The 15856-nt window shown below is 39.5% G+C and overlaps 1 protein-coding gene across 1 annotated transcript in view; it reads left to right on the top strand.

The window, feature by feature from the left end:
- Positions 1 to 5908, top strand: part of LGR6 (leucine rich repeat containing G protein-coupled receptor 6) — a 170938-nt gene extending 165030 nt beyond the window's left edge. Inside the window, exons 15-16 of the mRNA XM_089518559.1 lie at positions 3162 to 3242; positions 4145 to 5908. Of these exons, the coding sequence (XP_089374685.1) occupies positions 3162 to 3242; positions 4145 to 5394 (1331 nt within the window). The 3' untranslated portion in view covers positions 5395 to 5908. The remainder of the gene's footprint in view (positions 1 to 3161; positions 3243 to 4144) is intronic.
- The last annotated feature ends 9948 nt before the right edge of the window (positions 5909 to 15856 follow it).

Here is a 15856-nt window from a genome sequence, read left to right as displayed (position 1 = left end):
CTGGTACAATGCAAAGAACTAGAGAGTAGGATCGAGTTTATGTTGGGAAAGATTCTGCATGGCGGAGATCAAAGTAGGACAGTTTAAATGTATTCCTGCTTCCAGGCGTAAACATTTTGGTGACAAGGGGGGTTTCTTTGCAACTGGAAGTCACATGTGAAAAACACTGGTGGAGCTGATTCCCAAACCACAGCTTTGATTGTTTGTTTGCTGCATGACATGATTGTATAAACACATGGCCCACACACACTGTTAAGAAAAAGATACTTTAGTTGAACTGAAAAATACATATGACACGGAACACTAAAAGGGGAGGGGATTTGCCATCTTTTTATTCTTTGGAGTTAATAGCTTGGCCTTTGTTATTATGTCCCAGCATGTAAAACAGTAGTCCCTTTCTTAGAAAATGAAGGATACTTTCCTGAATTTTATAAGGCAGCCCTCCAAGCTGCATCATCTGCGTTCTAGAATTACCACTGCAGTCTGGTCAATGCTTTCTTATTAAACAGCCACCTTATTTAAGCATAAGCTTCCTGTTTCTTAAAAAGTGGAACCAGAAGCCCCCTTCTGTTTGGGGGGGGGGGGGTGCATTATAGGGAAAAATAATGTTTACATGTGAGAATTCTGATATCCCTCTCCCCTTAGAATTTTCTTTCCCATTGAAGATATATTTTCCAATGAACAATATCCTAGAGATCATGGATCCTGCTCTCAGGTTGCTTCCCAGCTCCAGCTACTTCACTTTCAAACAGAAATAACAGCAGCTCTTATAGCAAGCTATCTTGCAAGGTGCTTACTATTCAGGACATTGTGGCATAGGTGCCAATGTCTATTTTTCTAGCAGTTGTGACACCCAGGCATCAGTTCCCAGGACTGCTGTGCTACATGACAATTCTGTCCTCTTTTATAGTCCAACTGTAGCATTTCATAACATATGTATCAGACAGCAGATTGGTTTGTCACCTCTAATCTGTCTTCTGTGGGTGAGCAAGCATCCTCTTGCCCGTGATGGAATGAATTGATTCACTCACATTTCTTCCTGGAAAAGCTTTGCATCACTCAGAGGCAGAAAACAGAAAGGATTCATGTAGCCTGAGGAAATGGGTTTTCTACATAGCTTTTATGCTATGCCATTGGGCCTTGCCCTCATCCAGCAGTACACAGAGTAGGATTTTTTCCCCTGCTTACATGTTCAATGGAAGCTCTGTGTAGTTACCTTTGTGCAACCAGTCTGTTTTGATGGCAGGATGTTTGTGGGAAAAGGGTATGCACCTTTTTGCTAAGACAGCCCAAATCATGTACTTGACACCTCCAGTAAAATAAACAGCAAAGACTCAGCTGTCTAGACTACTGGGCAACAAGTCATTCTCTTCCAGATGCCAGCATATTCCTAGCCTAAGTTGGAGCTACCTGAGCTCCCAGCAGTGGGAAGGAATTAGTGATGAGCAATACAGCTCACAAACATTCATCATTTTTATTTTATTTTTTGCACAAAAATTCCTTAGGGAAATATTCATTATAAATTCTGTTCTGTATGAACTCTCTGTTTAAGATAGAAAACAACTACTGAAGAAAGGAATCCTTGACTGTAGTGTTGCCATATTTTTTCCTGACAAAGGCTTTGTGTCTTTAACAGCTGCCTGGCAAGCACTACACCTATAGGGTCAGTTTTCCCTCTTTGCTTAATTCTATGGACAGAAATTCCACAGATGCAGCGTTTCCCATCTGTGCAATATAAAGTGTTTCTGTCAGCCTACAGAGCAAGGTGTTTTTCTAGCTTTAGCCCTCTTCTCTGTTAGTCAGAACTCCACTGCTGCCCATTAAAATCTCTGTAAATCACCTCAGGAAAGCATTCCAGAAATAGTGAACTAAGAATACAGATCTGCTTGGTCCCCTTATCTAAAAGTCTGAATAATGTAAAGAAATGTGAAGTTACACACACACCGTAATCTGCAAAACACATACACTTCAACTGAAGACAGAACACTCAACATGGCAATCAAGGACCAAAATACTGTGCCAGCCATAGCCCTGACTATACCATGGGAGTAGCTCATTTGGATGAATTGCAAAAAACTTTTCCCTCTTCTTCTACTCCTGGTTAGTGGTAAATAGTGAAAACCTTATTGAATAGCTTATGCAGCTAGGTTGGTGACTGTACAACACAGTGCTGTTCCTGGATCCCATCACCTCATGAGGATGAAAGAATATACAAATGTTTTGAGCAAGCAAGCAAGCAAGCAAGCAAACATGCCCATCTCAAGTGTGTTAGTAACAAGCTGATTTGTGCCATAAATCTATCAGGCCTTGGACAAAAACACTGAAACAACAATGGGTTCTTACCAGTTGAGCAACAAAGTAGCTGTGCTCCCTCTGAGAGTACAAACCTGTGAAATCTGTGGAAAATACCATTAAATGCTCCGCAGATATATTTATGGATTCTGAAATCATGAGACAAATACATCCCTTAAAATGATGAGTGGCATTGAGTTTTGTTGGAGACAGATGTTTTAAGAAAATACATTTATAACATGATATATTGTTTTGTAACACATCTGTCACATTTTTTCAGGCCTGCTGCTTTAAGCACAAAATCCAGAGATGTAGAAAAGCATATCAAAGATGATTTCTCACCATTTCCATAGCTGTGACTGAGAAACTAAGTCACATGTCACAATACAAAGATGAATATTAACATAACTGTGATGTATTTCTTTTTGTTGTTTTTTAAAAAAATGATTTTATTAATAAAACACCATTCATATATATACAACAGAAAACAAAAACAAAATACAAAAACAAAAATTTCAAACTAACTTACAAGTACATACACACACAAAAAAATATAGAGCAAAAACAAAAAAATGTTAAAAACAACCTTCCCATCCTTTAAACTGAATATATATAATGTATCATTTATATGACTTTCCTTTAAATCCTTTTAAGTCTCCTTACAAAATGTTTCTTGTTCATCCTTTAACTGAATCATCTATTTTATACGTAAATTCTATTGTTAACACCATTGACGTCTTTCCTAAATAGCTTATTATCTATATAACTTTTATATAATCCATAATAGTCCTTTATAGTTACAATTACCAGTATTTCCTTAACATCTTTCTTTTTGTATGTATCTGTATTTCTTTTTGTATGTTATCTAGATGACCTGGACATAGATGACTTCCAGCTGGAACTTGATGATTCAAAGCTATATCCCAACATCCAGTGTACACCAAGCCCTAGTAAGAAAAAATGCTAAAATACAGATATCATTGATAAAAAGCTTTGTTTCATTAAAAGTGATTACTATAATACATTTTTAGTTGATCCAAATATGGAAGTACAAAGCTTCCTAGAAAATACTAATTCTGTGATACTCACTGATGAACATTACATATATCACTGCAAAGGGATATTGTAGCACCTTTGAAACTAACAGAGAGAGAGAGCTTGTAGTGTAAGTTTTTGTATGCTGAGTCTCCCTCATCATATGCTACAAAATCTTTTTGCATACCTATCCAGACTAACATGGCAATGTCTGTGAATTCTGCATTCAGAACTGTTTTTCTGATATCTCAGTTCTTTATCCACTACCAAGTCTAAGTTCATGTAGTGTAAAACAGCAATCTCAATCTTTCTTTTTAAAATAAAGCACATTTCTAGCTTTTTTGTGGGTTTTTCGGGCTATTTCTAGCCCTTACTGCCCTAAAGAAAATGACTTACTGCTGGCCAATATCTCACAGATGATTAAGAGAATGCAGGATTTTCAGAGGACTATCTTTTGCACTCCATTTAGTTCTTTGCCCCCCCCTCAAAATAACTCAAATAAGCCCCTTGTACTTTGAATACTGATTTCCAAGCCCCTAGTTGCATCTGTTGAGCAACACATCTAAGAGAAGTGCACCATTATTATGCCTTTTTTTCACTGTGAGCCACCTTACTTCTAGGCATGTGTCCATAGAGCTATCTCAGCTTAAGTACTCAGTAAGTTTCTTTTTCTTCATCCTCTGTTAAATGCAAAATGAGACAAAATGTTCACATGTCTCACTTTTGAGCTGAAGTTCTGCATGGTACTGTGTCACCTGCTTTGTTGCATCATCCTTGCCATCCATTTTGTAATTTTGCTTCCTTCCTTCCTTTTTAGGTCCTTTCAAGCCCTGTGATCACCTGTTTGAGAGTTGGGTCATCCGCCTAGGGATCTGGCTGATCACATTGGTCTCCATGTTGTGCAATGGGCTAGTCATGGTGGTTGTCTTTGCTTCACCTGGCTATCTCTCCCCCATCAAGTTTGTTATTGGCACCATTGCTGGTGCCAACATATTGACAGGCCTGTATTGTGCTATTCTGGCCTTTGTGGATGCATTCACTTTTGGTCATTTTGCAAAATATGGAGCCAGGTGGGAAACGGGTATAGGGTGCCAGGTGACTGGATTCCTATCTGTCTTTGCTTCAGAGGCTTCCATTCTTCTCTTAACATTGGCCACTGTGCAGTGCAGTCTCTCAGTGTCATGCATGCGGACATATGGAAAGGTTCCATCCTTTGGCACTGTCAAGGCAGGCGCCTTGAGTTGCTTGGCACTCTCTTTGGTAGCTGCAGTGCTGCCTCTGTTCTCTGTTGGGGAGTATGGCGCATCTCCACTCTGCCTACCTTACCCACTCCCTGATGGTAAGCCTTCCATGCTGGGTTTCATGGTGACCTTGGTGTTGGTAAACACCCTCTGCTTCCTCATTATCACGGGGACATACATCCGCCTCTACTGCAACCTGCTGAAAGGTGAGTTTGACACCGTATGGGATTGTGCTATGATTAAGCATGTTGCTTGGCTCATTTTCACCAACTGTCTTCTCTACTGCCCTGTGGCCTTCCTAACATTCTCTTCCATGCTCAGTCTCTTTCTCATCACCCCTGAAGTCATCAAATCTGTGCTGTTGGTGGTGCTTCCTTTGCCAGCCTGCCTGAACCCCCTGCTCTACCTGCTTTTTAACCCCCATTTCAGAGATGACCTGCGGTTACTGAAGCAGAAAAGGCAAGCTCAGGAGAGCTGTGCCCAATCCTATGTGTCTGAGGACACAGAGAAGAGCTCATATGACTCTACTCAGGCCCTTGTTGCTTTCTCTGACATGGATCATATATTTGAGGCACCAGACATCTTTCGAGTGCCTTCAAGCTGCTCATCAGTCCTAGATGCCTATAGCTTCCCTTCAATGACTCTCATTCCATGTCAACAAAGAGCAGATGCAAAAGGATATGACAATGGGTTTTCTACCCATCTCTCCTACCTTGCTGATGATGAACTGCTACTGGCACCAGAAAGCAGGGACACAACAAGGAGCAGCCTTCGGATTGCTTTGTTTCCCACAACACCTACACCAGCCTTCACTTCTCACTTATAAACAGTCCTTCACCTTTCCAGACCCAATGTAAATTTCCTCAGTGAAAAACCTATGCAAAGACACCATGCTGTAGCCATCAACAACTTGGGGCAATGGCTATTCTGGGAAAACAGCCCAGTTTATTGCTTCTTCTGGAAACAGGGCTTGATCACCTGCAAGGTGCTTCCAGTCCACATATTGCTTGCTGGAGCATTGTCTCCTCCTCCCTGCAGCAGTATGCAGAGTATTCCTCCTCAGGAGAGGAAAAACTTGAGAAGGGTTTAAATCCTTGGCTATTGCATAGCAGAGCACGGCTGTAGCAAAACCAGAAGCTTCTGCGCTCACTAACCAATCATGACTTGGTTTCCTGGGATATTTTTGACTCCTGATGAGTTGTGTGGGATCAACAGCAGATCATAATGGAGTGTTAAGATGGAGAATCTTGTCCTAGGACAGTGACAGAGCAGGTATTGTTCTGGGTGATGTTATGACTAATATGATAGACACCACTGTCCCTGCCAAAGCATAAATACATAGAAACATCAGTGGCTCTTCCCCTCTCGCTCTCTGTAATGAGATTCATTATCAATTCTGCTTTTACAAAATAATGTCTAAAGGCTTTACTAAATAGGTCTGGACTTCAATATGGAATGCCGGTTTTCATAGAGCCTAGGGTTTGAGTTTTTTAATGAATTATCTATCTATCTAAAATGTAACTCCCAAGAAATTAATGTGTCCCAAAACCAAGGTCTGTTATAATAGTGTGGCTATCTGTGAATTGAAGTGCAGTGGTAAATCAAAGAACAGAAGAAGTCTGGAACCTCACTCCTCTAAGCGCCAGACCATGAGACAGTTTTTAGTTTAGCTCACTGTTTAGGATAGGCTGCATCTCCTTGGTCCTAGTTCCACCAGAACCCATAAGTACAAATTCTTAGAGCCTGTGAGCTGGAAAATTTCAGGAAGGCAGCCTTAAGCTAGGGGCCCCCATCCAGACTGTTGAAGAACAAACAGTACATAAATATTTCTGCTTTGTAGCACTCTCCATTTTTAAAGCTGCCAGTGCTACAAGGAAGAAAGCTAAATACTAAACATACCCATACACTCAAGAGAAAGGCAAGACACAGGTTTATTAATCATAAATCAAAGATTCCCACCATGACATATCTTTACCAACCAGTGTTAATCCAACACAGCATAACTGCACTAAAGCCAACCATTACGTATATTGTGATCCAATTATACTGTAATAATAATTTAAGCAGCACTCATAAAGGCTTGACATAGCTCATGTCTGAAGACAGTAACAGTATATTATGGCTTTGGGATTGCACTTTTAACCATAAACCTTTCAACTTTCTTTGTAAATTAAGGAAAGAAATTATAAAAGAGAATTTATACCTCTTGCCTTCCCATCTAAAGGAACCAGTAGTTCTGTTGTGGAACAGCTGCTGTTGTGTGCACTGAAGTCATTTCTGACTTATGGCAGCTCTAAGGTAACCTTATGATGGGGTTCTCTCAACAGGATTTATTCAAAGGGGGTTTGCCATTACCTTCTTCTGAGGCTGAGAGTGTGTGACTTACCAAAGGTCACCCAATGGGTTTCTACAGCCATGCAAATTTGAACCTTGATTTCCTATAATCCTAGTCCATTACTTAAACCACTACACCACACCAGCTTACAGTAACATATAGCAAATAGGGAGCCAGATTCCTACTGATGGCAGTTAAAATCACTGTGGGGTTAAGGCATTCAAGTAAATTTGTGTTATAATTTTGATGGACTCGTTTCCAAAATGAACAAGTTGGAGAAACTGCCCTAGCCTTTTAAGAATGGAAGGTTGCTGGAAAAGCATAATTTTTCCAATCTGTTCTTTGCTGAGATAGCATAGCTGTCAACATTAATAACTTGCCCAGTGTTCTATGAGGACATTTTTATCAAAGGAATTTTCTCCTAACACATGAATACCTCAGAGGAAATACTGTGATACATACAGTAAGTGTACCTTTAGGGAAGCTCTTAATAGAGTCGGGAGAGGAACCTTAAGACTAAAACCCAGGAGAAGTGAGGAATGTTATAAACAGTCTGGATACATTTTCCTTCTGTCCCTTGAGGTTGATTTGGCATATCTAATAAGTCTAGTTATGGCAGAGTTCTGGTTAGACAGAACTCCAGAGTTCTTAATTCCTCAGTTGTTACCTATGCTTATAGCCTTATCCATAGACAGTAAAGATTGACAAATATATAATAGGAAGACTCATTATGCCTTACCCAAAAGAAGATAGGTGCAGCTAGTATAATAGGAAGCACTTGAATTCCAGAGGGTCTCACATGAAGTTATACATTAAGAAATAATTGAATTCTTGGCATAAGCTATTAATCAGTGCTGCTGTCAGCCAGGTTCCCAGGTAGTAATCAGCCACATGAAGAACTTTCTTCCTTCAGTAATGAAGTAGGCAAAGAGCAGCTTGTGCACCAAATTCAGAAATCAAATCCAGCAGGATTGCTATGCTCACACATTAAATAACTTACACAGCTGCCCTTTACTGCACCAGTAAATTTACCAGAAAGGATAAAGATCAAAGGAAGCTACCTGCTTATCCAGAAACAATATTGCACAGCTCTGAGCATGTTTACTCAGAAGTGTGTCCCACACTGAATTCAATGAGATTTATTCTCAAATAATTGTGTTTAGTATTGTTGCCTTAGGGATTTGGCTTGCCAAATGCTGAGCATGCTATTGTACATAAAACAGTAAACACCACTGGCTTTCCATGTGGACTTCATATTACACAATATTCCTAACCTACAAGGAGCCTGATTAAAATTCTGAAGGTCAGGTAGATTAATCCATAGTAGGAATAGACAACTTCCTGGGATTGTGGGGAGGACATTTTTTTCTTTAACATCCTGCAAACATCCTAGAGGATGTGGGGAGAATTTTGCTATGTATGTGTTGGCAGCTCTTCTGGGCTGTTTTACTTCTAGGACAGGCCTTTATCTAACAGGGAAGTTAACTGGCATTCATTAAACCAATTTAATTCTTCATTAAAGGCCTCTGCTAGACCCAGAACAGCCTCAAATACATAACAAGCTACAATGGGGGTCAGGCGAGGGAGAACATTTTGAATTCATAAAAATGGGGAGTGGAGTATTAGGATGCTGAGGGACTGCAAAATTGGTTCTGGGGAGTATACTTTAGTTGGAATTCCAAACACTGACGTTAAAAGAACTGGATTGTATCTTAGTTGTGTCTCATAATAGAAGAACATCTCACTGGAAGTGTCTATATCACATGCAGCTGGGAGCCGAGAAAATTACTTAATCAATGTTAGAAATCTACTGCAACATTTTAAATTTAGGGAAATGAAACAAAGTGTATAAAGCTATGCATAATTATTTCTGCATTCTGCTAGATAGTTCTTTGTCCAAAGTAAGCCCTGCCCTTGCCTGTTGTACAGAGGAAAAACATGCAACCCAATTGTACAGGCCTTACAGATACTGCAGCAGGGAATGTTCTAGGACCCCAAAAACTTCATAAATTTCAAACATGCCTCAGTCACCATGTATCATGTCTCTAAACATGATTTTAAAGCCAGAGTGGAGAAAACTTGGCCCCAGCTCCCTAAGGTTATAGGGGACATTTTCACCATCTTAGGCCTTTTTTCAAATGGAAAGTTGATATCTTGCTTACTTTCTGTCTGAAATAAGGCCTTTCCTAGACCTAAAACAGTCCAGAGGAGTCTGAAAACATAGCAAAACTGTTCCCATCTGTAGGGGTTATGAGGGGGCCTTTTGGTGTAAAAAAGTTGTGTATGTATATCAATGGTCCTGCTTTCCTAAAAGGGTGACTGTTTTAAAAATAGAAATGCTTTTTGTATTTCTAATGTCTTCACATATGTTGCTTACAATGTAAATTCCATTTAACAGGAGTCATTTGGGTTTTTTTATGGAGTATTAAAAATGTCTAGAAAGTACACATTACAGAATGAAGAGGTTCCAAGTAGATCATCCACCATACTGATTTTATCAACATCAGCACTCATAAAGCTCAGTCCAACTAGTTGCTGAGGTAGATGCACAATCAGGGTCAGGAAAGATTCATTTCCCCTTACTGGCAGCTTGATTACTTAGTTATTATTATTATTATTAACCTTTATTTATGAAGCGCTGTAAATTTACACAGCGCTGTACATGCAATCTTTTTAGTTAGACGGTTCCCTGCCCTCAGGCTTACAATCTAAAAAGACATGACACAGAAGGAGAAGGGAGTGGTGACGGGAAAGGGTAAGAGGTCCAGCAGTTCCTCTCTACCTCCGAGGCCTGGACCAAGGCAGATGGACTGGAGGGAGGGCTTGGCTCCAAAATGGAAGGTTAATCATTATCCAGGGAAAATACATACTCACAAGTAGGATAATACATATACAGTACATAGCAATACAGGAAATGGATCGATAAACAGCCAACAACAGAACATCAGATAGTAAGCGACAATTATGCTAGGTCTCTAAATAAGTACAGGTGCTAGTCTTTTCCAACACACAAGCACCATCTACAATATGGCTATTTCAAGGCTGTGGTTCATTTTCCTGTATCACATGAGACCATTGCTACTCAACTTCTCTTGAAATAGGATACTCTTATGTAACCATAAAAGATTAAACATAGAAAAGATGTATCAATATATGTGGAACTAAGTAGGAAGGTTTAAAAAAGCAGGCAGAAAGAAAAGCCTAGTGACACAGAGAGAAGACACAGGGAAAAGGGACAGCTACCAAGAAGTGACTCAGTGCACACCACAGGAGAGATTGAGCTGGAGGACAAGAGAGTGTTAGGAGCTAACTGCAGATGTAAAGTTCCTTGGCTTTTGTTATATAACTCCTACTTGAGTTTTACTGAAAACTCAAATTACATGATTCATGGTGTTATTGTCATCTTTAACCTTTAAATACTGAAGTCCTATAGTTCTTACCATTGATACTACTATGTCCAATATCTTATCAAGATCCCGTCCTACATTGAAGCTAAGAAATATATCTGATGAAATACCTTTACACACCATGTATGTTAGTGTCTGTATATACATGTCATATATGCAATATCCAGCATGCGTGTGTTTGTATATTATGTGTATATTTATATAGATATATAGCTACCTTTCCTCTCTTACTGACCTTGTTTGAACCTTTCATTTTGTATATTGATTTGTAAATCATTCCCAATAGAAGACTATGTAGAAAATTAAAAACTAAGTTTTAAACAACTAATTATTATTGTTCCAGTGATTGAAGTTGGAAAGCCACAAGACTGCAAGTTGTACATGGTTATTTAATGATTGCAACATCAGATATGGTGTTAATGTATCAACAGATTCTTACAGATGTAACATCATAGGTAGAGCTCCTACATTACCTCAAGCAAAGTGCTTCTCAGTGCATATAGTCAGTTGCTAGACATCAAAGCTAGAGTGCAAAGTTGTCAAGTGATGACTTGTATGTATGAACTAGGTCTCTGTGCCTGCTAGGAAAAACCAGAAAAATCTAGTATCTCAGCAAATGGGATCTACAGAAGAGATTAGCACAAAAAGGGGGTGGGGGCGAAGAGGGAGACACAGACATCACCTCAGACAAAAACAGCGAAAGGCTTTATTTTAATAAGGAAGGAGTCTGTCTTGACAAACCAAAGACAAACTAGCTGCTGAGGCATTACACCAGTCCTTCAGGGAAATACAAGAAACCAACAAATTCTTATCTTATGAAGTCTTACAGAGCATGCCTTTATAAGTAGGCCCAAGGAGATGAATGAATGAACACTCCTCCTTCAGTGTCAGTTAGCTTTAAAGGAGGCTTAAGTGCAATATTAATAGTCTGTGACTTCAGATAATTGAAGGAACCAAAAGGTAGATCAAAGTTGTTTTTAAGGCAGATTAATACAGATGGCTAACCTACAAGGGCTGGAATGTTAATTAAGCCCATCATTCAAATTTTTGAAAATCTATGTAAGAACAGTCAATAAAAAAACAGGAACATGAAATACAGAGAACTTGTACACCAACAAACCAAGTCTACAACTGAGAAGGTCAAAGTCTGGTTACATAAATAGGTCGTATACTTCATTTACATGCTTGATTGCTAAATTTGGGTTTGTCAAATTTGACTTTCTATCAGAGAACAAATAATAGAAGAACATCTCACTGGAACAGTCTATATCACATGCAGCTGGGAGCCGAGAAAATTGCGTAACCAATGTTAGAAATCTACTGCAACATTTTAAATTTAGGGAAATGAGTTAACAGAAACAGCAAGCAAGGAGGGATGGGGATCTTAGGGAGAAGTGCTGTGTTGTGAAAACTTGCTTTCTGATCAGTAGAAGTTAATAAATGTAGTTACTTTTTATCTAACAATTTCCCCAGATAAAATCATTGGGAATGGGATTAAAAGGAAATTGTTGGCATCAAACCTCCACACACTTGAAATTCAGATTCCATTCTAGTACTTGTGCTCAAGTTTCTAAAAATCCTAGCACTATACAAAGAGGACAATTAGAAGGGCAAAACTTGCAAACTCCCTCTGAACAAACATGCCAAGTAAAACCCATGATATGTTGAAATCTGAAACAACTTGAAGGCACACAACAACAACAGCAACAGAGTCAAACTGTAGTAGTAAAAGCTTAAAAGGTGCAGTCTTAGGAAATAAGCTAAACATAAACCCATGGGAAGTCACAGTAAGTTTTTATACTTCAGGACAACGTATTGGTCTAGTTCAGGGGTGGAAACTGTGGAGCCCTCCAGATGTTGCTAGACTGCAACTCCCAGCAACCCTAACTAGCACAGCCAAACCTGATAAAAACTGAAGGTAGCAGTCCAACAGTATGTGGAGAGCCACACAATTCCCACCACAGTGTAGTTGAATCAAGCTTAAAAGGAGGGTCACTGGATGAAATTCAAAGACATTTTTCCATTGGTAGCACTGCTTCTCTGTCAATCTAACAAAGATCAACTTTCTCATGCAGTTGCAGAATCTACTCTGGTAGGTGATGGATCCAAAGAAAAATTTAAGGGGAAATGGGGAACTGCAAGGCAGAAGAGATGGGGAGGCTTTACCGCTGTGTAAGACTTCCATTCAGATGTTAGCTTCCATTCACTATAAGATCAGTGGTTCCCAACCTGTGGGTCGGGACCCCTTTGGGGGTCAAATGACCCTTTCAAGGGGGTCGCCGAAGACCACTGGAAAACACCTATATAATTACAGTTATGAAGTAGCAACAAAAATAATTTCATGGGTTTGGGTCACCACAACATGAGGAACTATATTAAAGGGTCGCGGCATTAGGAAGGTTGGGAACCACTGCTATAGATATATGTATGGGACACCATTCTAAATTAATGTTCAAGGCAATATGCAAAAGAAAACGATGAATCATAAAAGCTAAATGATAAATCAAGACACAGATAACCACCCCACTGCAATGCAAGTTTATCATCAGCTCTTATGTTCCTTAGGTCGCTTCTCATAGGGAATGGTTTCTATGCATTGGAAATGGAGCCTATTGTGTTTCAGGAGATGTTTGTTTTCTCCCATGGCTTTCTCATGGGAGTAAACAAACATCTCCTGGAACATCACAGGCTCCATATTCAATCTAAGCAGCCGCCCAAGGATGCTGGTTAATAATAATAATTCTGTGACCACAGAACTTCTGTCAGGTATGCTTTAGCCATAATATCTGATGTTAAATTTGCATGGCTTTCTCATGGGAATATAGTGTCTAGATCAAAGGAAGTAATAGTACCACTCTATTCTGCTTTGATCAGGCCCCACCTGAAATACTGTGTCCAGTTTGGGCACCACAATTCAAAAAGGACAAACTTGAGCATGTCTAGAGGAGGGCAACCAAAATGGTGAAAGGTATGGAAACCATGCCCTATGAGGAGCTACCTAAGGAGCCAGGGATGTTTAGCATGGAGAAGAGAAGGTTAAGAGGCAATATGGTAGCCCTGTTTAAATATTTGAAAGGATGTCTTACTAAAGATGAAGCATGTTTGTTTTCTATAACTCCAGAGGAAAGGACCCACAGCAATGAATTCAAACTACAGGAAAACAGATTCAGCGTTAGGAAGAACTTCCTGACATTAAGAGCTGTTTGCCAGTGGAACACACTCCCTCAGAGTGTGGTGGAGCCTCCATCTTTGGAGGTTTTTAAACAGGCTGGATGGCATCTGTCTGGGGTGCTTTGAATGTGTATTCCTGCATGCAGAGGGTTGGACTGGATGGCCCTTGTGGTCGCTTCCAATTCTATGAGTTTCCCTGAAGATGTAGTTCTGTGGCACTCATATCCACCTTTTCCTCCTTCATGGAACCAAGTTCTTTAAGGAAGGAGGATTACTTATTTGGGGGGATACCATTAAGAGCACAACTTCACAAGCAGCCTCCATAGAACTGCTCCTTAGTAAAACAAAAACTGCTAGGTCTCATTTGACCTTACCTGAAAATGTATTCCAAGATAAAAGGGAAGAAAACATAATAGAAAAACATAATTTCTAGGCATTGATAGATCAGACTTGAGTACCAGGACAATGTACTGTACATACTCACCTTGAGCATTTTAAAGTGGGAAGGTAGGATATAAAACACATACATTTTAAGGTGCAGAAAGGAATTTATGGAAGACAATGACTTTTAGATAGAGGATGATAAAATTATTTTCCTGTGGAAGCTGGATTGCCCACAGGAATGCCCCCGCCCATCAAAAACTGGCAGTGGGTGAAGCTTCTGATGTTGGCTTTGAAGCTTGAACTAATGTAGAATCCTGTGGCCTGATTTAATCAAGCAGATTATAAAGAGCTCATTAAAGTGATTCATGCTTATCTATACTGATTTTTTATTAGCTTCTATTCCAGTTCAATGTGCCTTTAAAGCACATATAGGCAATCCACAGGTATTGTCTATTCTTTGTGTAACCCACTTTTTCCTGCCATACAACTCATTCGTTGTCATTGTGGGCAGTAGAAAATTGTGCCTGAGAATCTGGCAAGATCTGCTAGTCTAAAAGAGTAAGGAGTGTTAATAGAAGTATATTAACTACAATATGACTGAGGCTGTGGTACTGGCAAAATACAGTGCTAGATCCGAAGAATCTGGCTATGGATTTAAAGTGTGCCTGCAGGAATAGCCATGGAACTTGGAAAATTAGCAGAGGCTCTTCTAAATTAAGTAGGAAAATGGCCAATTTCCTAAATACTGTTGGATTGAAGCTCCTATCAGTCTTACCCAGCACAGGCAATGTAGAGGAATGGTGGAAACAATATGAACAGAAGGGGAAAGCATGTGGAAATTTCCCCAAAGAAACCATACCAAAATTAGTAATTCTTAAATCAGCACAAGCAGAAAGGTTCTGTTATAACTGACTGAAGGAACTGATACAGATAATCAGATCTACTGATGACTACTATATTCCCACTAAGGCCCAAAACAAGACAGGCCAAATAAAGTGCCTTCCGAGTGCTTTGGGGCATGGCTTTCAAACAATGCATGCCCCCAAGCCACCCGGAAGCTATTTGGGACTGCGGTGTCCGGCTGCTGCAGTCCTGGTGCGATCACAGCTGAAGCAGCTGCAGATCACTCCATTTGGCCTGTCTGCTTTGTCCCTGTGTTCAACAGAACAATATGTTCTGCAAAGATAACTTCCACTCACAGATGACTGTGCATCTAATGTTATATCCACAGCTTCCCTTTGGTGATGATATTCAATTTAAAATAATAGATCAGGTGAATGTGTGCTTTTTGGGGGAAGGGAACCCCATCAGTATAATTTTATTATGCAAGGCATGCCTAAAGGTACAGAAGGCAAAAAGGCACATATGTGAGACTGGATTGTTTTTTATTGGAATAGGTTTGTGAACAGCTATTACAGCTATGTTTTGATTCAAATCCAGATTTTCCAATTCTGAAAACATACAAGTCCGTTTCTAACCTGGTTATATAATGGGTTTAAAATTTGTTTAGAACATATTTTGGCAGACATCTGGATTGTTAAATTCTATGAATGACTAGATAATCAGATTGGTTCCCTCTCATTTTGAGTAAGCCTAGACCACTGAGGGTTGTCATTCTTACTTTACAACACAAAATCTGCTTGGTTAAATTGAATTGCAAATTCCAATTACAGTATAAATATCAAGATAAGTTAGACGTACCATGCAGGAATTGCTTCAGTGGTTCTATTTTAGTTGGAATAAGCAAACAGATTTCACTCACTGTATATATGGAGATGAGCAGAGTAGAGATGCTACCCATTAATTAAAGAGCAAACTATACTAATTTCTTTGTGTAGGACTTGAATATTTGTAGACAATTTGACTCTATGGAAAGCATGGGCATAAAGGGGGGTTGACTGGTCATGTTCTTTCAATATAACCAGTTTAAATGTGAATATCCTGTATTTCTGTCAACTGTATGTTTCTATCTGTCTATTGATCACATCAAC

This window comes from Sceloporus occidentalis, unplaced genomic scaffold (genome assembly GCF_023333645.1).
Source record: "Sceloporus occidentalis isolate IW3139 unplaced genomic scaffold, rSceOcc1.0.p SCAF_3, whole genome shotgun sequence".
Classification (NCBI taxonomy): Eukaryota; Metazoa; Chordata; class Lepidosauria; order Squamata; family Phrynosomatidae; genus Sceloporus; species Sceloporus occidentalis.
The sequence above is the reverse complement of the archived record's forward strand: the minus strand, read 5'-3'. Positions and strand labels throughout refer to the sequence as shown.